This window comes from Dasypus novemcinctus, chromosome 9 (genome assembly GCF_030445035.2).
Source record: "Dasypus novemcinctus isolate mDasNov1 chromosome 9, mDasNov1.1.hap2, whole genome shotgun sequence".
Lineage (NCBI taxonomy): Eukaryota > Metazoa > Chordata > Mammalia > Cingulata > Dasypodidae > Dasypus > Dasypus novemcinctus.
In genome coordinates this window covers 109,663,120-109,685,535 of record NC_080681.1, presented here as the reverse complement: position 1 = coordinate 109,685,535, position 22,416 = coordinate 109,663,120, and the positions used below count along the sequence as shown (strand labels likewise).

Sequence of the window (22,416 nt, the reverse complement as noted above, 5' to 3'; positions counted from 1 at the left end):
CAGTCTTTCTCTCCATCACTTCTCCTGTCATTCTCTTGGTCCATCCAATTCCTTCCCCTTTCTGTTCCTTGACCCTCTCTCCTCTAATATATTTTCCTACATTACTCTTCTGCCACGTACATCTACTGTCAAACTTTGGATCTTGTCATTACCAGTAACTACACCACCACCAAAATCTCAGTTCAAGCATCCTACCTTTCAGCATCCACTACGTCCTGTCTGTGCAGCTCACTTCCTTAAGTCCCCACTCCAACAATTCTAATCACTTGATCCTAATAATAATGACGATGATGACAATGTCTGCGATAGCACATGCCCTGTGCCAGGCACAGTTCTAAATGTTTTACTTGTTGACCCTTCACAACAGTCCTATGAGGTAGGTATTATTACTATCCCCATTCTACATATAGAGAAACTGAGGCATAGAGAGGTTAACTAACTTGCCTAATTTACTCAGCTAACATGGGTTGAGCTGAGAGTTGAACCCCAGCAGACTGGTTTCAGAATCCATGTAGTGAATGCTCCCATTTTCACTGTCCATCACCCCATTGCGTTCTCATTCTTTCCTTCACCAGGTTAGATTCCATGGCCCACCATTACATTTCCTCCCTTGAAAACAGTCTCATCGCTGGCCTCTCTTGCTCTCTGAAGTTCTCTTTGGGCAAACCCCAGACTGGTCAAGTCCAGTTCTCTGCTACTTCCACACCTGCCACAGAGTGGCTAAAGACCCTGAAGAACGGATCACAGACCTGGAGCACATTCCATATGGCCACAGACCCCAAGGGGGCCCTGAGTGCCACCCAGCAGTCGTACTGTTCCCCCTAGCCATCTACTCTTCCACTCTTGCGGGTGACCACATCGCACCTTCTCTCTCCGTCAACCCTGAGCCACCTCTGCACCCTCACCCTTAGCTGGTGACTTTGCCTCTTGTTACTCTGAGAAAATACCAGCCCACCTGCATCTGCACCCACCGTCTCTGCAGGATGAGCTGCCCATGCATCTGCTCTTTCCAACTCAAAGACTCAAAGAGAGAGTCATCTCTCTTTTGAATCATCAGGTTTTTTCTTGCGCTACTGGCTTACTCTAACTGCCATACAGCAGTACCTATTTTAAGTTAAATATCAAAATCTCCCTTGACTCCATTCTGCCTTCCAGCTTTGACTCCGTTTCTTTGCTCCCCTCTCTAGCAAAACTCCTTGGAAGAGTTGCCTCTGTACACTGGCTCCACTTCCTCATCTCCCACTCTCTCTTGAGCCAATCAGGTCAGGCTTTTCCCCACCCTCCTTCCTCCAACACCACACTTGGAATTGTGGGAAGATGGCAGGGAAGGAAGCTCAGGAATCAGTCCTTCACCAGAACAATTATTAAACAGCAGGAACTATCAGAAACAACTATTTTTCAAGACCCAGGAGTCAAGTAGAACACTGTAACACTGTACAGCACCCAGGGAAGAGTGGGAAGAAGAAACTGGTAAATTTCGGTAAATTCCAGTAAATTGTTCTCTTGGCCTGAAGGTTCCCAGCACTGTTATCTCCCACTCTCTCCACAGGTACTCTTGTCCCCGGCTTAGCTTGATGGCACCAGAGAATGACATAAAAATCCACTTCCCCAAGATCTAGGGGTATTTCTTTATTTCCTTTTTAAAATTCATGTACTTTTAAAACACAAACAAGGATGATTAAAATTTTAGTCAGGCTGAATATGTGTGTACCACCCCACTTATTTAAAAAGGCCCACCGTTTATGTTTTCACATTTTATCATCTCCATATTTTTGCTTTTTAAAACATTATTCCTTCTACAATACACCAAATAAAGGTTTTTAAAGTCATGCAGATTGTTTCAGTAAGAGTCACACAACTAATATGACTATTAAGAAGTTTTTTATCAAAAGTTGGTTCTTTGAAAAGATCAATAAAATTGACAAACCTGATGGGATCTAACTAATTCCATCAAGAAGCATCATGACCTTCAGGAAGATAAGGATTAGAGAGGCAGAGGGAGATAGAGGATTAGAAAGGCAAAGGAATCACTTCTCTCCCAAAAAAAGTACCTAGAGGACAGAGACTGCCTGAGAGGCTGCTCTGGGGCTCAGGATACCAGGAGAAGGTAAGGCACCCCCCAGAAGAGAGAGGGGTGAAGGAAATGAGTCTCAGCTGGCTGAAAAATCCTGAGTAGAGCTGCAAAAGCAGCAGTGGGTGCCCATCCCCCAACCTATGGAGCAAACAGCAGTCTGCAGACTGCAGTGGCTGAGGACTGAGGGGGTTTGCAGGATCCTCTCCCCCAGGAAAAGGGTGAGGGAAAGACACAGCCTACAGCAAGTTCCGCTTTTGGCCAGAGAACTTGGTCTGCTGCATTGGAGGGTTCGCATACTTCCAGGCTGGATGGGGCCGCCACATTGTTTGCACTGAGAGCCAGCAAGGAGTTAAACATAATTTGCCTTCTCAAAACCCTCCTTACTGCCCTCGGCTGGTTACTAGGGAGGCAGAGGGAGGGAGGGTCCAGCCAGCCACGGGAGGAGAACAGCTTCTGTGAAAGTTTGTGAGCTTGGCCAGCCCCAAGGAAACTGTATCTGCACCACCCACGGTGGAGTTAGACTGAATGCATTGCTCCCTAGCATCTGGGGTCTGAGCAGAGAGGGCTGTCAAAGTGTGCCATCTGCTGGCCAGACCATAAAAGTGCATAAAAAGGGAAAAATAATAAATTTTAAATAAAAGAAAGGCAAGCATGTGCTTTTACTGCCCCCTCCCCAAGACCCTTGAAGACTGGCCTGCACCCCACTACTGTGTCCTTAGCCTTGGTTTGTGTCGTTAAACAGGGGCAAACCTACATATCTAGAACAAGTTGAACCAAGAGTTAAAGAACAGTGGTAGCACAGAGCTACTTAACAATAAATCCCTAGGCAAGAAAGAGAAATTGAACATCAGAGTAAACTCAGCATCAGAATCAGATGCCTAGACATCAGCAAAAAATTACAAGCCATATTAGGAAAAAGGAAGATATAACTCAGGCAAAGGAATAAATCAAAGCTCCAGACAAGACACAGGACTTGAAATAGCTAATCGATAAGTTCATACAAATCTCCTAAATCAAATCATGGAGTTGAAGGATACCATGGCTAAAGAAATAAAAGACATTAAGAAGACACTTGGATGGGAAGCGGATGTGGCTCAAGCAATTGGGCTCCCATGTACCATATAGGAGGTCCAGAGTTAGATACCCAGGGCCTCCTAGTGAAGGCAAGCCAGCCTATGCTGCGATCTGGCCCGCACAGGGTGCTGGCCTGTGCAGAATGCTGGCCTGTACAAAGTACTGCCTCAAGCAGGAGTGCTGGCCCATGCAGAAAGCTGGCACAGCAAGATGATGCAACAAAAAGAGACACAGAGGAGAGATAAGAGACGCAGCAGATCAGGGAGCTGTGGTGGTGCAAGAGAATGATCGCCTCTCTCCCACTCTGGAAGGTTCCAGGATCAGTTCCCAGAGCCACCTAAAGAGAGTACAGGCAGACACAGAAGAACACACAGTGAATGGACACAGAGAGCAGACAATGTATGGGGTAGGGGGAAGAGATAAATAAATGTTAAAAAAAAAAAAAGACACTGGGTAAGCATAAAGAAAAATTTGAAATCTTGGTTAGAAAAATAACAGAGCTTATGGGAATGAAAGACACAATAAGAGAGATTAAAAATACAATAGAGGCTCATAACAGCAGATTTGAAATCATGTAAGAAAAAATCAGTGATGTAGAGGAAAGAACAATTGAAATAGAAAAGAAAGAAGAACAGAGAGAGAAAAGAATGGAAAACTTGAGCAGAGGCTCGGGGAGTTGAATGATCGCATGAGCACACCCACATATGTGTTATTTAGGTCTTTTGCACATTTTTTAATCAGGTCATTTTTCTTTTTATTGTTGAGTTGTGGGATCTCTTTATATATCATAGATACTAGACCCTTGTCGGATGTGTGATTTCCAAATATTTCTCCCATTGAATAGGCTGCCTTTTTACCCTCTTCACAAAGTCCTTTGAGGTACACAAGTGTTAAATTTTGAGAAAGTCCAATTTATCTATTTTTTTCTTTTGTTGCTCATGCTTTGGGTGTACGGTTTAAGAGACACCCCCCACACACACACCTACTACAAGGTTTTGTATATCTTTCCCTATATTATCTTCTAGGAATTTTATGGCCCTGGCTTTTATGTTTAGGTTTTTTATCTATTTTGAATTGATTCTTAGATAGGGAGGGAGATAGGGGTCCTCTTTCATTCTTTTGGTTATAGATATCCAGTTCTCCCAGCACCATTTGTTGAAGAGATGATTCTGGCCCAGCTGGGAGACCTGATAGGTATTTTTCTACAGAAGAAATACAAATAACAAAACAAAATAAAAAACAAAAAACGTCTCATGAGGAAATGTTCAACAACACTGGCTATGAGGGAAAGGCAAATCAAAGCTACAATGAGATATTATTTCACACCAATTAGAATGGCCACTATTAAACTGCCAGAAAACTCCAAGTGATAGAGAGGATGTGGAGAGAGAGGAACACTTTATTCAGGGTTGGTGGGGATGTAGAATGGTACAGCCACTATGGAGGACTGTTTGACAGTTCCTAAGGAAGCTGAATATAGATTTGCCATATCTACTGGGTATATACCCAGTATATACCCAGTATACACCCTGAAGAACTGAGAGTGGTGACACAGACATCTGCACGCTAATATTCATAGTGGCATTATTCACGAATGCCAAAAGATGGAAACAACCTAGTGTCCATCAACCGTTGAATGGATAAACCAAACATGTAATCACACGATGGAATATTATGCATCTGTAAGAAGAAATGGATGAATCTGGAGAACACTATGTTGAGTAAAGCGAGCTAGACACAAAAGGATAAATATGGTACGATTGTGTTACTATGAACTAAATACACTGTGTAATCTCATATAGTTAATAAATTGAATATATGTCACCAGAAAATAAAATGAGGTTAGAGAATGGAAAGCTGAGGGTTAACCTGTGCAGAATTGGTAAAAAGGATGTGTGCTAATCTTTGAAAATTGAAAGAAAAGTTGAAAGCACATCATAATGTTTATAACTTGCAGTACTATTATATGGTTATGACAGTGGTTGAAAGGGAAAGTGTAAGGTAAAATATTTTACTAAAAGGAAAGCTAACAAGTAACATGGGATGTATAGCATAGTAAAACCTCATGTGAATATGCGTAATATTGCATATATAAGACTTTTTTTCCTTGAAATTGAACAAATGTATGCTAATGTTACAAGATGTTAATAGACAAAAACATTATGCTAAGGGAAAGAAATGTTCAATATCACTGGCTATTAGGGAAATGCAAATCAAAGCCACCATGAGATATCACTTCATATCTACTAGAATGGCCACTATTAACAAAACAGAAAACGACAAGTGTTGGAAAGGATATGGAAAGACAGGAATGCTTATTTACCGTTGGTGGGAATGTAAAATGGCACAGTCACTGTGGAAGTCTGTTTTGTGGTTCCTAAGGAAGTTAGATATAGATCTAATTTGTGCAGAAATGGTAGAGTGTTATGTAAATGTTTGGAAATGAATAGAAATGCTGAAAAGCACATCACAAGATTTGTAATTAGTATAGTTAACAGATGGGTATGATGGTGGTTTGGTTTCTGTTGGTTTTTTTGTTTTTGGAATTATGAAAACACTCTAATATTGATTTAAGTGATGAATGCACAAGTCGGTGATTATGTCAAATACTATTGATTTTACACTTTAGATAAATTTTATGGTTTATGAACAAAACAAACAACAGGGTGGGTTGGGGGAAAATGTGAGATATGGACTACAGTTAGTGGTGATACTTTGGTGATGCTCTTTCATGATGTGTTGCAGATGTTTCACAACAATGCCAGGTATTTGCAGTAGGGTGATGTATGGGAGCCCCCGTGATGTTATGCTTGCATGTTTTGTAAGTCACAACTTTTTCTATACACTTATTGTTTATGTATGTTCATATATAAATGGTATGCTTAAATTCTTTCTAAAATGAAAAAAATTTTGACAACTTTAGTTGGACTGATGAAAGAGAGAGAGTGGATATGAATGACTAAAATCAGAAATGAAAAGGTGGACATTACTACAAATGCCACTGAAATAAAAAGGACTGTAAGAGGATATTATGATCAACTGTATGGCAACAAATTAGATAACCTAGGAGAAATGATCAAATTCCTAGAAACATACAAACTACCTACACTAACTCAAGAAAAGAAATCTTAACAAACCAATAACTCTTAAAGAGATTGAATCAGTAATCAAAAACCTCCCAACAAAGAAAAGCCCAGGACCAGATGGCTTCCCAGAGGAATTTCACCAAACATTCCAAGAAGAATTAACACCAATCCTGCTCAAACTCTTCCAAAAAATTGAAGAAGAGGGAACACTCCTTAACTGATTCTACAAAGCCAACATCACCCTCATACCAAAGCCAAATAAAGATAGCACAAGAAAATTATAGACCAGTATCTCTTATTAATATAGATGCAAAAATCCTTGGCAAAAATATAGCAGACCAAATCCAACAGTACATTAAGAGAATTATACACCAAAATCAAGTGGTATTTATCCTAGGTACGCAAGGGTGGTTCAACACAATAAAATCAATTAATATAATACACCACATTAACAGAATGAAGGAAAACTTTCCCTATTTTCAGATAACATGATCCTATATATAGAAAACCCTGAAAATTCCACAAGAAATCTCCTAGAGCTAATAAAATAAGATAAACACCCAAAAATCAGTAGTGTTTCTATATACTAGTAATGTACAATCAGAAGAAGAAATCAAGAAAAAAAATCATTTACAATAGCAACTAAAAGAATCAAATAACTAGGAATAAATCTAACAAGGACATAAAGGACTTGTACACAAAAAATTACAAACCATTGCTAAAAGAAACCAAAGAAGACCTAAATAAATGGAAGGACATTCCATGTTCATGGATTAGAAGACTAAATGCTGCCAAAATGTCAGTTGTACCCAAAGCAATTTACAAATTCAACAACAATCTCAATCAAAATTCCAATAGTCTTCTTTGCAGAAATGGAAGAGCCAAACATCAAATTTATATGAAAGGGTAAGGGGCCCAAATTAGCCAAAGCTATCTTCAAAAAGAAAAACAGTGTTGGAGGACTCACCCTCCCCAATTTTAAAACTTATTACAAAGCCACAATAATCAAAAGAGCATGGTACTAGCACAAGGAGAGATATATAGGCCAATGGAATCAAACTGAGAGTTCAGAAATCGACCCTCACATTTACGGCCAACTGATTATTGACATGGGGGCAAAGACAACTCAGTTTATAAAGATGAGTCTCTACAACGAATGGTGCTGAGAAAACATGATCTCCATTTGCAAAAGGATCAAGGTGGATGCCTAACTCAAACCATAAACAAAAAAAATCAACCCAAAATGGATCAAAAACCTAAATATAAGAGCCAGTGTTATCAAACTCCTAGAAGAAAATGTAGGGATGCATCTTCAGGACCTTTTTTTTTTTTTCTGTTTCTCCCCCCCCCCCCCCCCAGTTGTCTGCTCTCTCTGTCCATTCACTGTGTGTTATTCTGTGACCGCTTCTATCCTTATCAGCGGCACCGGGAATCTGTGTTTCTTTTTGTTGCATCATCTTGCTGCATCAGCTCTCCGTGTGTGCGGCGCCATTCTTGGGCAGGCTGCACTTTCTTTTGCACTGAGCGGCTGTCCTTATGGGACATACTCCTTGTGCGTGGGGCTCCCCTACGCCGGGGACACCCCTGCACGGCAGGGCACTCCTTGTGCGCATCAGCACTGCGCATGGGCCAGCTCCACACGGGTCAAGGAGGCCCGGGATTGGAACCGCGGACCTCCCATTTGGTAGGCGGACACCCTATCCATTGGGCCAAGTCCGCTTCCCTCAGGACCTTATGTTAGGCAATGTTTTCTTAAACTTTACACCCTAAGCAACAAAAGAAAAAAATAGATAAATGGGACCTCATCAAAATTTAAAACGTTGTGTCTCAAAGGGCTTCATCATGAAATTAAAATGACAACCTACACAATGAGAGAAAATATTTGGAAATCACATAACCAATAAGGGTTGAATGTCCACAATATATAAAGAAATCCTTCAACTCACCTACAAAAAGACAAACAACCCAATTTTAAAATGGGCAAAGAAAACAACAAAACCAAATCAAAACAAACCAACAAAGGGCAAAAACCTGAATACACATTTCTCCAAAGAAGATATACAAATAGCTAAAAGCACATGAAAAGATGCTTGACATAATTAGCTATTAGGAAATACAAATCAAAACCACAATGAGGTACTATTTCACACCCATTGAAGTGGTTACTATTTTTAAAAAGGCAAATTACAAGTTTTGGAGAGGATGTGGAGAAATGGGAACACTCATTCATTGCTGGTGGGAATGCAAAATGGTGCTGCTGTTGTGGAAGACAGTTTGGCAGTTCCTCAAAAGGTTAAGAATAGAATTACCATATGACCCAGAAATCCCACTTCTAGGAATATATCCAAAAGAGTTGAAAGCAGACTTGAACAGATATTTTCACACTGATGTTTGTAGCGTCATTAGTCACCGTTGCTAAACGATGGAAGCAACCCAAGTGTCCACCTACCAATGGATGGACAAACAAAATGTGTTATATACACACGATAGAATCTTACCCAGCTCTCAAAAGGAATGAAGTCCTGATACATGCAACAACATGGATGACCCTTGAAGACATCGTGTTGAGTGAAATAAGCCAGACAAATATTGTATTATTGTGCTGATATGAAATAATTAGAATAAGCTAACTCAGAGAGTCAGAATCTAGACTTATAGGTTACTAGGGGATGGGGTGGGGGTAGGGACTATGGAGTTAAGACTTAAACAGAATTTCTATTTGGGACGATGGGAAAGTTTTGGTAATGTATGGTGGTAATGGCAGCACAACATTGCGAATGTAATTAAAAGCACTGAATTATATATTTGAATGTGATTAAAAGAGGGAAGTTTTAGGTTGTACAAATGCTGCTAGAATAATTTTTTTTAAAAAAACCCACACTTGTCAAGGTCACCACTGCCAAATCTAAGGGTCAGTTTTTTTGTTTGTTTGTTTTGGGTTGTTTTTCTTTGGGGGGGGGTGTCTCAAGTTTATTTTTACCACCTAATCATGACACCCTTAAATTAATTCCAGCAAAAAGTGTAAGGAATTCAACCTGCAAAGCACATCAGGGTAAGTGCTAATATACTGGATAGTTAGAAAAACAAAGACAGTAGGGCATCATAGTTTAACATTTTTTTTCCCTCTCCCCTTCTCTGCTCCCCCCACCCCCCATCTGTTCTCTGTGTCCATTCACCATGTGTTCTTCTGTGTCTGCTTGCATTCTTGTCAGCGGCACCCGGACACTGACACCTGTGTCTCTTTTTGTTGTGTCATCTTGTTGTGTCAGCATTCTGTGTATACGGCGCCATTCCTGGGCAGGCTGCATTTTTTTCGCGCTGAGCGGCTCTCCTTACAGGGCGTGCTCCTTGTGCACGGGGTTCCCCTATGTGGGGACACCCCTGCGTGGCACGGCACTCCTTGTGTGCATCAGCACTGCGCGTGGGCCAGCTTATCACATGGGTTAGGAGGCCCTGGGTTTGAACCTTGGACCTCCCATGTGGTAGGTGGATGCCCTATCTGTTGGGCCAAATCCGCTTCCCACAGCTGAACTTTTGAGATATTAAATCAATATAGAAATGGGAACCCCTGTGAATTTTTTTTCTCATGCTGATAACAAGAACATTAATACTGTATTAATGTTGGTGGCCTACTGTAAGGTTTAAAAAATAAAATAAGGGGAGCAGATGTAGCTCAAGTGGTTGAGCACCTGCTTCCCATGAACAAGGTCCCAGTTTCAATCTCCAGTACCTCCTAAAAAAATAAAAGAAGCAGGAGAGCTCAACAAAGCACTTGAAATAAGAAGGCTGTGCCATAACCTTTACAGGCTTGCCGTTCCTTCAGTTTCAAACAAGCCTGATCAACCCTCCTTGTTCGGCAGGACTACTTCAAATAGGCCAGCTTGCAAACAAGCAACCCTCTATATGGCTCTTACCTGTGACATATGACTAGGAATAAACCTATGTGTACGTCATCTATAAAGATGACAATCGTGCATCAGTAGTCGGTGAAATTTCTAGCCTTCTTTCATGATTTCTTCAGTCTCCCCCCACTCCCCTGCAGTGGAATTGTTTTCTAAATAGTCTAAATCTTCCAAGCACAGCTCATCGCCTGCTGAAAGGTGGAGCTGCCCATCAGCAGTTAACGTCATCTGCAGCCATCTTTCCCTCCCTTCTATTGCCCGATCCAAACAAAGTTTGTGCAAGGCAGAGAGAAAGGCAAAGTTTTCCAGTCTTCTTATGTCATAAAACCATGGGGGTGCCAACCGAATTTCTTTTGGTATGAAATTTTCAGTTGCTCCTGATGGAGATGACCGCTGGCAGTCCTCCACCTCAGCCAAGTCCGGGCGGGCAGCACAGGAAGAAGTGGTGTCAAGAGGCGACCTCAGGGTCACAGAAGGATGTGGGCTAGGCGCTCCAGTCACGCAGCACCCAGATGTAGGTGTGAGGTCCAGGTGCTTCCACAGGCACAGGAAGTGCCAGCACACCCACCTCCTCAAAGGCCTCGCCCAGTGTTCAATTCTTTTTTTTTTTTTAAAGATTTATTTATTTAATTCCCTCCCTCCCCCGGTTGTCTGTTCTCTGTGTCTATTTGCTGCATCTTGTTTCTTTGTCCGCTTCTGTTGTCGTCAGTGGCTCAGGAAGTGTAGGCGGCTCCATTCCTGGGCAGGCTGCACTTTCTTTCACGCTGGGCGGCTCTCCTTACGGGGCGCACTCCTTGCGCGTGGGGCTCCCCTATGCGGGGGACGCCCCTGCGTGGCAGGGCACTCCTTGCGCGCATCAGCACTGTACATGGGCCAGCTCCACACAGGTCAAGGAGGCCGGGGGTTTGAACCGCGGACCTCCCATGTGGTAGACGGACGCCCTAACCACTGGGCCAAGTCCATTTCCCCAGTGTTCAATTCTTGGTCCTCATCTTACTTGATCTCTCAGCAGCTTTTTGACCCAGAAGGTCATGCCCACCTTAAACCTTCTCTTCACTGGTCTTCCAGGACTCTGTCCTCTCCTGGGTTTCCTTTACCTCTCTGGCTTCTCCTTCTCAGTTTCCTTCATTGGTTCATCCTCATCTTCCCAGTGTTTAAAATTTGTGGTGCTTCAGGGCTTAGCCCTCTGACTTCTTCACGTCTCTTTTTACACTCACTCCCTAGGTCATCTCATTAGATCCCATGGCTTTAAATGCCATCTATACCCTAACCACTCTCAAACTTACATCCTTAGCCCTGAACTTTCCTCTAGGTTCCCATTCAGCATCTCCAGTGGGATGCCTAATATATATCTTTAACACTCACCTTAACCCTGGCACTACCACATTTAAAACCTAACCCTGGACTTTTCCTCCCAGATCTACTCTACCCCAATGCTCCCCAGCTCAGTAAATGCCACCACATCCACCACCTGCTCAAGATCAAAGCCTTGGAGTCATCTTTGACACTTCTCTATTTTTCACACCCCAAGTACAATCCATCAGCAAATCCTCAGTTCTTCCTTCAAGAAACAGCCAGAATCCAGCCTTTTCCCACCACCTTCATGGCTCTGACCCATCCAAGCGTGGACTGTTGCAAGTCTCCTCTCTGTTCTCCCTCCTGCTTCTGCTCTTGCCCCCTTCAGTCTATTCTGGATCCAGCAACCAGAGAGGTCTCTTAAAACAAAGGTTGGATCATATCCCTCTGTTAGTCAGCCAAAGGGGTGCTGATGCAAAGTACCAGAACTCTATTGACTTTTCTCAGGTGTGTACTTTTCTCTTTTCTCTCACTTCTCAATAAACTCTTTCTACTGGCCTAATTAAACTGGCATGTTCTTAAATTCTTTTATGTAACATAGCCAAGAACCTAGAGGACCCACCATGTTCCAACAACAATATTGCATCAATAAGACTGTTTTTACAAAGTATAAATACAAATAAACTAGAGAGAGAGAAACAGAATAGCAGCTATGTATGGGTGGAGAAGCATAAACTGAGAGGTGATAGGCCTTTTTGTTGGTGGGTTGGTTGGTTGGCTTTTTGTTTTTTATTAGTACTAATAGTATTGAAATAATGAAAAAGCTCTAAAATTATTGAAGTGATGGATGCACAACTATGTAATTATACCGAATACCAGTGATTGTACACTTTGGATTTATGCTTTATTAATATGTCTCAATAAAATTGATTCGCTAAAAGTTTTTTTTTAATTTAAAAACAATGGCAGGTGCTTAAAGGTTAGTTGCCATGTGAAATCTGAATCCATAGCCATGAACTTTCTCATCCTTTGTGTATTAGTCAGCCAAAGGGGTGCTGATGCAAAGTACCAGAACTCTGTTAGCTTTTATAAAGGATATTTATTTGGGGTAGAAGCTTACATTCACAAGGCCCTAAAGAGTCCAACTCAAGATACCATAAGAGGTACTTCCTTACCCGAAGTCTGTTGCCACATGTTGAAGCAAGATGGTGGGAGATGTCTGCAGGGTTTCAGCCTTCCTCTCTCCCTTAAGGCTCTGTGGTCCAGGCTCCTTCCAATCTCAGCTGTAAGCTAGAGGGCTCATTTCTTTCTGGGCTCAGCTGCTTAGGGCTCTTTACAAGGTCAGCTATAAACTATCAGGCAGATGGCTCATCTCTCTTCCATTTCTATGGAGCTCTCTTCCTCTTTTCTCACCTATCTGCTTCTATCTCCTTGATACAGTGTCTGTTTATATAGCCCACCAAGGGGGCGGGGACTCAACCGTGCATGCCCTAATGAGGTGGTCAGATCAAAACCCTAATCTTAGCATAATTCAATCAAAGACATCTCACTTGAATCTAATACAATCTAATACAATCAAAGGGGATCACACCCAGAGGAATAGACCAGTTTAAAATATGTTTTTTTGGAATTCATAAATAATATCAAACTGTCACACCCTCCTCTGCTCAAAACTCCCCAGTACTTCCATTATTTCTCAGAATAAAAGCCCATGCCTTTACTACAGCATATTAAGGCACAGCAAAGAGGCCTCACGTTTTTTTTTAACATGTATTATGTCATTTAATTACTTCAATTATCCCAACAACTCTGTGAGGTAGTAATGTTACCGTAAGACTACAGATGAAGAAACTGAAGCTGTGTGGGGTTAAATTGTCCAGAGTCACATGGGGATTCGTGCAGAACTGGGATCCAAATCCTGTCTTTGACTCTAAGTTATTTTGCCGAAACCATGCTGGGCTCCGGGTTCTCACCTGGGCTCTGTCGCTCCTTTGCTGCGGGCAGTCCCCTCCCCTCTCTGGGCAGCAGCTTTCTTGTCTGTGAGATAAGGATGTCGCCCACGTGATCACGCAGGGTCCCGGCCCTGGCAGGGGAGCTGGGAAGGCCATGTGGCCTGGCCGCACTGTTCCAGGTGGCTTCAAATTTAGACTTCAGACAGTGTCTCCCGGATGTACGGTTACTGACACACACTGACTGGCTTGACAAGGGGATGCTGGTCATACAACTTAATGGGACCACTGCCTGGGGGGCCCTGGGGATTAATTCTCTTTTTATATGTCATAATTATCTTATGAAGAACACGATCCTGCAATATCTCATTTTGGAAGTTAAGAACATTCATTTGCTCTGTTTGAGCATTTAGCAGGGGCCACATTTTATGACGCCATTGGACCAGTCTTCCTAAAAAATAAATTCCAGAAGCCTCACAAAACGGAGGTGGTGCCCCCACCCTCCGCCTTGTCATTGCTCCCCGCCGTGGCGCCCCCTCACCGTGACAGGACTCACGTTCAGGACGTGGCGGCCGATCACCCTCACGGCGCCGAAGACCGTCACCTCCGCCAGCGCCATCACCACCAGCTGCACCAGGTTGACCTTTCCCAGGACGGCGCCCGCGGAGATGAGCAGGGACATGGCGCTCATGGTGGCCAGCCGGACACTGGGAGAGAAAGGGAGCGACAGCGAGGCTATCACGCCATCACCCACCCGCTCACCCATCCTCTCATTCAGTGCGCGTGTGCTGAGTCCCCACGCCAGCCTGGGCACCTTCTAGGCGCTGGGCACACAGGCGGTTTCTGCCCCCGGGGGGCTGACAGTGCCCAGTCGGGGTCTCCTTCGACGCCCCCCCCCCCAATCAGGGTGGCATCGATGCCCTGAGAGACTGATCTGCACACACTCGTCTCTTCTGAGGATGCTCTGCGGTTCTCAGACAAGGTGTCACAGTGCGGGGAAGAGGTGGCGTTCTGGGATCCGAGAACCCCGAGCGGCCGGCGGAGTCTTCTCGGCGGCCGTCGTCACTCCCGGGTGCTCGACAGAGGGCGCTCTCCGCCCTCCCGCCCACTCCCCATCAGCCGTCCTCACCGGGGGCACTGCCCCGCCTCTCCCCCTGTGGCAGTGGCGGGAGGCTGGGTTTGGAGGTAGGACGAGCCTGGCTTCCAGTCCCAGCTTTTCCCCTTGAGCAGCTATTTAACCTAATCTCAACTGTAAAAGAAGGGTGACATTCTACCTCCTGACCTTGTTGTGGGGATTAGAAGGTGTCATGGTGTGTGTGCATCTAATGCCGTGCTAGCACCAAGCACTAACCACGACTGGAAGCTGGCGTTATTAGCACTATTACTGATCCTTCCTTCCTCTGACAAATGAGCATGATCGGTGTGGGGATGCAGAGGGAGAAACCATTTTGTCTTCAAGGAATTTATGGTCCAGCTGGGGAGACAAAGCTGATACCAGAATATCTGCAAGACCATGAGGCTAGAGGGTTTACTGGGGGAAAGGTCATGCGGGGTGGACTTATCAAGGAAGACTTCCTGGGGAAGGTGGCACTGAGCCAGACAATCCATGGTGCTTCAACCACTGTCCATGGGGGGCCTTGCTCTGAGGCCCCCTACTTTTCCTGGGAGTTGATGATGATGATGCTACAACTACAAAAGCACAATGATAACTTATTGTGCATTACGTAGAACAGGCTTGCAACGGCATCACTTAAATTTTAATCCTTTGAGAAACACTCTGTAAAATGGTGCTGGGGTGCCATTTAGTATTTCTGTTTTTATAGAAAAGTCACTTTTTTGGCAATGGCCACACAGCTAGTTGATGGTGCACATGCAGTTCAAACCCAGTTGGTCTGGATCCAAAGCCTGCTTTCTGGAGCCTGGACACAGCCTCCCCAGTGTTTGCTGCCGATTCAGTGTCCTGCTTAAGGCTCGGAGACTTCAGAGGGAAGGTCCAAGGAGGGCAAAGGAAATGGGAAAGAGCTCGTACAAGGACCAGAACTTATTTAGAATAAAGGGTTACTCAAGTTTTCTTCCTGGCTGGATGTGCTATGCCTTGCAAGTGAGTGCTCATTTAATTGACAAAGGCGTAACTCAAAAGTACGTATGGGGGAGTGGATGTAGAGCAAGCAGTTGAGCACCTGCTTCCCACATACAAGGCTGGGTTCGAGCCCTGGTACCTCCTAAAATCAAAACAAACAAACAAATGGAAAAACCAGCTTGGGAGAGCTGATGCAGCTCAGTGGTTGAACACCAGCTGCCTATATATGAGGGTTAGTGTTCAATCCCCGGCCTTAGCACCTCAAATAAAAAAAAAGGTATGTACGCTGCTGGTGGTATTTCAGACCTCAGGGGCCAGTTGAAACTGTGGACTACCGGGGTCAGGAGTGCTGTGTTGGGTCCAGACCTCCTGGGCTGGAATCCTGACTCAGTCACTTCCTGGCTGTGTGTCCTCAGGCAAATTACCTAACCATGCTGTGCTCTAGTGTCATCTATAAGGTGGAGACAACACCTATGGAGTTGCTGCAAGGGTGAAGTGAGTTAATATAAATAAAGTGCAATAAAGGGGGTTGAATTGCAATTATCTTTTATGGGAAGCCCTCCTGGACTTTTCAAAATCCAGCCTTAATAATAATAATTTTTTTAAAAGATACACGCCTTAGCAGTTCCTTTTATTTTCATTTTTGTTCAAAGAACCACTTACTAAATACTATGGGTAAAACTGAAAACAAAAGAAGGCAAAGACAGGTCCTGCCCTGAAGGAACTAATGGTCCCTGCCCCAAGGCAGAACCAGTTTGGTTCCAAATCACAAGTGCAGTCGGGGCCCAGGGAGAGAGGGAGAGCGCCCTGTCCACAGGTGGGCCGGGCACTGCCCATCGGCCCAGCCCTGGCAGGAACCGGTCAGGAAGGAGCCCATTGTTCAGGAGGATCCACACGGCCAGGGACTGGGGCAGGGAGATCTTAGGAGGCCAATGGCCCTTTTTGTCTTCTGGATCGAGTCAAGAACAAACAGATCCCTAGGGACCTCGAAAGGTGGCACGAAAACGGCAGCGCTGAGATGCGCTGGGCTCGTGCTTCTAGGTGCAGGAGGCTGGCGGCACGTGTGCCCTTCCTTCTCAGCCACGGTGCCAGGAGCCCCAGGGCAGGGCAACCACTGTCAGAGTCTCCCAGAGGCGGTGCCCTCTGTCACTTCTCTCGTGATTTCTGGGACTATTGAATCCCCGTGGGGATTAGCCCTGGACCTTTAAAAAGTAAAATCACAGAGTGGGTGCCTTTAGGACCAGCAAGGAGCTCTAGACTCTACTTGCTCAGGACCACTCTGGAGTGGGTGGAAAGGGTTACAGGGAGTTAAAAAGATTAGAAGTCATCTCCATTTCTTAGCTGAGTGACCCTAGGCAAGTGCCTCAGGCTCTCTGAGCCTCCCTTTCCTTACTTGTGTTCCAGGCTATATTCTTTACCTGGAAGAATTAAGTAAAATAATGTTTGTAAAATGCCCAGCCTAGGCCCAGAAGGGTTAACAGAGTCCCAGAGGGGTGGGTGGGGTGGCCTTGGGAGGCAACTGGGTCCCCAGAATGCCTAAAATGGGATTTACCATCATCCAGGCAGGATGGAGATTCAGAGTTGGATAAAACCAAAAAATTTTTAAAGAAAAATTTTACTGAGCTCTACTGAAAATTTTACTATCAAGTGCTAGTGCCTGTATTAAGTACAGCTCAATGGATTTTTATATATATAGTCCAGTGTCACCATCACCCACTTTAAAATAGAAACATTTACTGCACCCCACAAGGTTCTTTTGTGTCCCTTGCTAGCTGAAAATCACCCTCGTTCCCAGGTAACCAGTCACTATTCTGACTTCTGTCACCATGGCTTAGTTTTGCTAGTTCCTGAACTTCATATAAATGCATATTAATGGATCAAAGTTAGTTAAAGAAAGCAGAGAAATGGATATTTCTTGTCAGCCAACATTTGAGGATTGAGAGTCCTTTATCCTTTCAAAAACTGTTTCTCTCGTGGTATAACTTTTCTCTTTGCTTTTTTAAAATCTTTTTCTTAATATTTTAATGAAACTATATTGATTGTGTACTTATTAAATAATAATCAATAATAAAGAAAGGGTCCAGGGAGAGTTGTAGATCTGGGTCTCTTATGAGGCTACGGCAGTAGGGTTGCCAGATAAAATACAGGACAGGGAAGTATATGTCTCAAGCGGTTGAGTACTTTCCACATGGGAGGTCCTGGATTCGATCCCCAGTGCTGCCTAAAAACAGAACAATATAAACAACAAGCAAATAGGCAAGAAGGCCAACTCAGGGGAGCCAATGTGGCTCAGTGGTTGAGTGCCAGCTTCCCACATACGAGGTCCCAGGTTCAATCCCCAGCCCTGGTACTTCAAGGGAAAAAAAACAACAACACAGGACACCCAGTTACATGTGAATTTCAGATAAACAATGGGTAATTTTGTTTTAGTATTAGGTAGGTCCCAAATATTGCCTGAGGTTGTTGCTAGAAGGAGAAGTGGACAGACAACTCAGGACTTCCAGAACCTTCCCTCTCTGCCCTCATGCCTTCCAGGACCCAAAGTGAGCCAGCCGCCATCTGGTTACCTGGACAGTGTGAAGACAAACTTCATTTTGAGGATTTGGTACAGGAAGTTCTCCAGCAGGACTGCCCACTGCACCCCGAAGGCCAATGCCAAGAAGTTGAAGGCCACGCTGCTCCAGCCGTATCTCCGCAAAGAGGAGGTGAGGAAGCCCAAGCCGAGGGCTGCCATGACAGTAACATCCTGGAAGACTGCTCCGGGAGAGGTCGAGGAGGAGGAGGAGGAGGGAGACAAGATGGAAAGTCGTGTGAAATTAGAGTGTTACAGCACAGGCAGCTGGAAGTAAGGTTAGAGGTCATTAAGAGCCCTTGGTCAAATTATTTCACTTCTTTGACCCTCAGTTTTCTCATCCAAATAATGGGGATAATACATACATCTCGGCAGGGTTGAGGTAAGGACTAAATGAGCTAATGCTGGCTAAGCACTTAAGGCAGGGCCTGGCCCATGGGGAGTGCTCAGTCCATGCAGCAATTATAGCTACTACTAAGTGTGATGTTATGAATGAGCGTAAATCATTGGAACTAGGCACCAGTGCTTGGCACCTCACTGACATTCAGTAAATATTGTTGTTACTGATGACCAGGTTCAACCCCCTGATCATGCACATGACAAAATAGGAGAGGCTGCGTGACTCGGGCCAAGTCACACAGAAAGGAGGGGCAGAGGAAGGCCTAGAGTCTCTGTTGGCAAGAACCAAATGATCTTTGTAGAAAATGGCTCTCTCCCTTTGCTGTGAGAGGACAAGGTGGGCCAGCACAAGCACCAGTGCCGTCTGAGTAGCCCTCACTTGTCCTGGCCTCAGAACCATGAGCAGGGGTTGCTGTGGCAGGTGGGTGGACCCAGAGGAAGAGGCTTACCTGATAGCAAGTAGGGGTCCAGCAAAAGGAAAAGGATAAGGCTTTGACTTAACTTCAATATTGAAAAGTGGTTAGCAGCTTGGGCTCTAGAACTAGACGAGCCTGGGTTCAAATCAGGGTTTTGGTACTTTCTAGGTGTGTGGCCTTGATCCAGTTGTTTAACCTCTCTGAGCTTTAATAGCAGCCTACACTTCTTAAGTGTTTATCATGTCCCAACACTGTTTTAATCGCTTGACACGGATTATCTCATTTGATTCTCAACCTTTTGAATTCCCGGGCCGCTGACAACAACAGAAGCGGACAAAGAAGATGCAGCAAATGGACACAGAGAACAGACAACCAGGTGGGGGGGGGGGAAGGGGAGAGAAATAAATAAATCTTTTTTAAAAAACAAAACAAAACAACCTTTTGAGGTGGGTACTGTTATTATCACCATTGCACAGATACAAAAACCAAGCCACAGAGAAGGGAAGTAAGTTACTCAAAACGGTAGAGCCGGGATTTATGCCTAGACATTCTGCTCTGAAGCCTGTACCCTAACTGCCACACTATCTGCCCCTCTTAGTTATCTCACCTGCTAAACAGGAAATATAATAGTATCTCCCTCACAGGTTCCCAGAATCAAATGGAATGATGCATGCAATCACTCAGGATAGTAAAGCCTATTTTATCAATAAACATCAGCTATTTCCACACAGGTATAAATGCCTGGAGAGAGATCTCGAAGGCTTTTTTAAAAAATTTCCACCATGGGTATTCGTCTCTGGGTTTGGGGAATTTTACTCTACATTTTCAGTGTTTAAATTTTTTATAACCCCCAAAACAGTAAACAATTTTTTTATAAATGGGAAAAAGCATGAAGTTTTTGTCCAGATGGTTCTGTTTTGATCCCAACACTATCATTTCCTATTAGGTTGGACCATATTAAATTGCCAGCATTTGGTTGTTTTTGACCTACGAATACAACGATTTATAGGTTTCCACCTCATCGCCGTATGACCTTGAGAGCTGCTTGCTTTTCTCATCAGCTAAAAAAGGACAATTATAACCACCTCAAAGGGTTTTGTGAGGTCTGAAGGAAATAATGTTTTGTTCAAGTGCTTGGTATGTTGCCTGGCACATGGAGAACTCTCAGAAAATGGTGGCTGTTAATCATTATCAGATAATCACACCAGTAAGAACTCACTTGCCACTGGTCTCCAGCCTTGGTGCTGATAAAAATGAGGAAGCTCTAATTAGTGGAACTCTCCAAAGTCTCAGAAAGCCCCTTCGATTGACAGTTCCCATTTAAATTCACTTGAAAAATACTCATATCCAGGGTCTGGCATACAGGGTTTGAGTAGTCCTTGGTGTTCCCAAATCAATCTGCTCCCCCATCCCTACCCCATCTCTCCCCCACACCCTGGGCAAGACTTCATCATGCCTGGGGATTTGTGGAGTGGGTGACATATCCTGGGGAGAAGGGGTATATGGGGGTGGGGGCACAGGGCAAATTTTTATAGGGATTCCTCTTGGGATTACTCAAATTTCTTCGGGAGCCAAGCAGAAAACTATGCATATGAAGAGTGCAACGTACACTAGGGTGTGGTGAGGCCTGTAGCCAATTGGCGATTGCATGCCCAGTTTAGGTATCCAAATTCAATCTTTTATTTAACCCTGTGCTGTTGAACAAAAACCACCTGCCATTGTGTATCAACACTGTTGGCTTAGGGTCTAGACATACTGCGTAGGGAGGCCCCATAGTGACCCATTTTCCTCCAATTTTACAGAAGGAGACCAGAGAGAGCCTATGATTTCCTCCGGGTCACACAGCACTCTAGCAATGAGCCAAGCTCAGAACTCTCCATACAGCTTTTCTACCAGGCCAGGCTGTCTCTGGCATTTGTTCTCCCTCACCTCACTGAGGGACTTTAGACAAGGTGCTTGGTCTCTCTGGGCCTCAGTTTCCCCATCTGCAACACATGGGAGTTGGACTTAATACACTCTAAGGCGTTTCCAGTTCTGACATATTCTGAAGAGGGGATCTATGGGAGGGCAGGGAGAGGAGGGCCTTGAAGATTAGGAAGTCGGAGGATCCCGGGTGAGGGGCTTTGTTAGGCTCAGCTGCCACGTCTGCACTGGGGAAGCCATCAGAGCAGAGTCCCTCTAGCTGTCAACTGAACCCATTCTCCCCAGACTGCTCTGGAAATACCACCAGATTCTGGCTGCTCTCCCCCTGGCCCCTGCCCCAGCCTCCCACACCCACTCCTCCCCGGCTGGCCACCTGGGCCCCCGCTGCAGGGCCACTCCCAGCTCAGGGCACAGGCCCGCCCCCGCCCCCGTGGGTGGGGCCTCCATCTTCAGAGCCGGCCCTGTACCCAGGACCAGCGCCGCCCGACTGATAAGCAAAAGCGCTCCAAGGTGTTCAGGGGTGATAAGGAGATGCGCTACAGCCCTCATGACTGGGCTCCAGAGGGGAATTTTACTGCCTAGCTCAGACCTTCAAGAGAGTTTGCGAAAGTCCCATGACTTGGAGGAAGGGTCTAACTTGGGAGACCAGTGGCGGAGATGAAGCAATGATGACTCTCCTCCCAGCGCTTCCACCTACCGGGCATCGCCCCAAGTGCCTTTGCAGCCTTAACCCACAGCGACCTCGTGCACGGGCACTGTTTCTTACGCCTCGTTTACAGAAGGGAAGAGGGAGGCACAGAGAGGAGCTTGACTAGCCCAGGTCACACGGCTAGTAAAGGGAGGGAACCCTGCCTCTCTGCGTTAACCGCTCCACCATCCCGCCTCTCCAAACAGCATCCAGAGGGGCCCGCGTGAGAGCGTGGGCCTCGAGTCAGGGCGCCAGGGCTCCGTGTGGCTTCACTTCCGTGCCGGGTTTCGCAGTCTCTAAGTGGGGAGGAAGCTCCGGCAGCTGCTGGGAGGGCTGCTGGGGTGAGTGCGGGGCGCGTGTAAATCACTCCGCCCCGCGTGGGGGCGCAGGACCTGTTACCCCGGCCTGCCCGACGCCGCGTGACTGTGGGCGGGACCTTCCCCCTCTGTGGGCCTGCTCCTCTGCCTGTGATGGGATCATCTGGGTAATTCCAGGGCCTGCCTTCTGACTCCATTCACGTGGGCAGCTGCCTCCTCCGGCCGGGCTGCTCCTTTGATTCTAGCTCTGGGCGCATCACCCTAACGACTCTGAAGCCAGAACCAAGTTCTGTCTCTGGGTTTTACGTCCACCCACCCCTGCCTGGGAAGCCCTCTGCACCCCGGGCAAGGGCCATCCATGGGGTCCCCTCCCCCTCCCCCATAGGCCTTCACTCTCTACCTCTCCACCCCCACAAAGGCCTGGGAAGAGAAAAAGATTTCCCCAAGGGGCAGCGCAAGGGTAGGGTTTGAGATATTGTCTTTCAGTCGCCCTTCTCCTGGGCTCTGAGGAGTACAGGAGACACCGGGTGGTCCCCAGTTTGGCCACCCTAGAGCAGGCTCTGTGTATAGATTGTCACAGTAACGCCTCCAACTCATGCCTTCCTGCATCGACTATGCCCACCTGGGTTTGGCCTTGTGA

At 45.4% G+C, this 22,416-nt stretch overlaps 1 protein-coding gene across 1 annotated transcript in view; it reads right to left on the bottom strand.

The window, feature by feature from the left end:
• The window catches only part of LOC101428047 (RH-like protein), a 50,806-nt gene that overhangs the window by 23,316 nt on the left and 5,074 nt on the right, over nt 1-22,416 (bottom strand). The window contains exons 2-3 of the mRNA XM_004465359.3: nt 18,029-18,215; nt 13,938-14,088 (exon numbers count right to left, since the gene is read on the bottom strand). Coding sequence (XP_004465416.1) covers nt 13,938-14,088; nt 18,029-18,215 — 338 coding nt within the window. The remainder of the gene's footprint in view (nt 1-13,937; nt 14,089-18,028; nt 18,216-22,416) is intronic.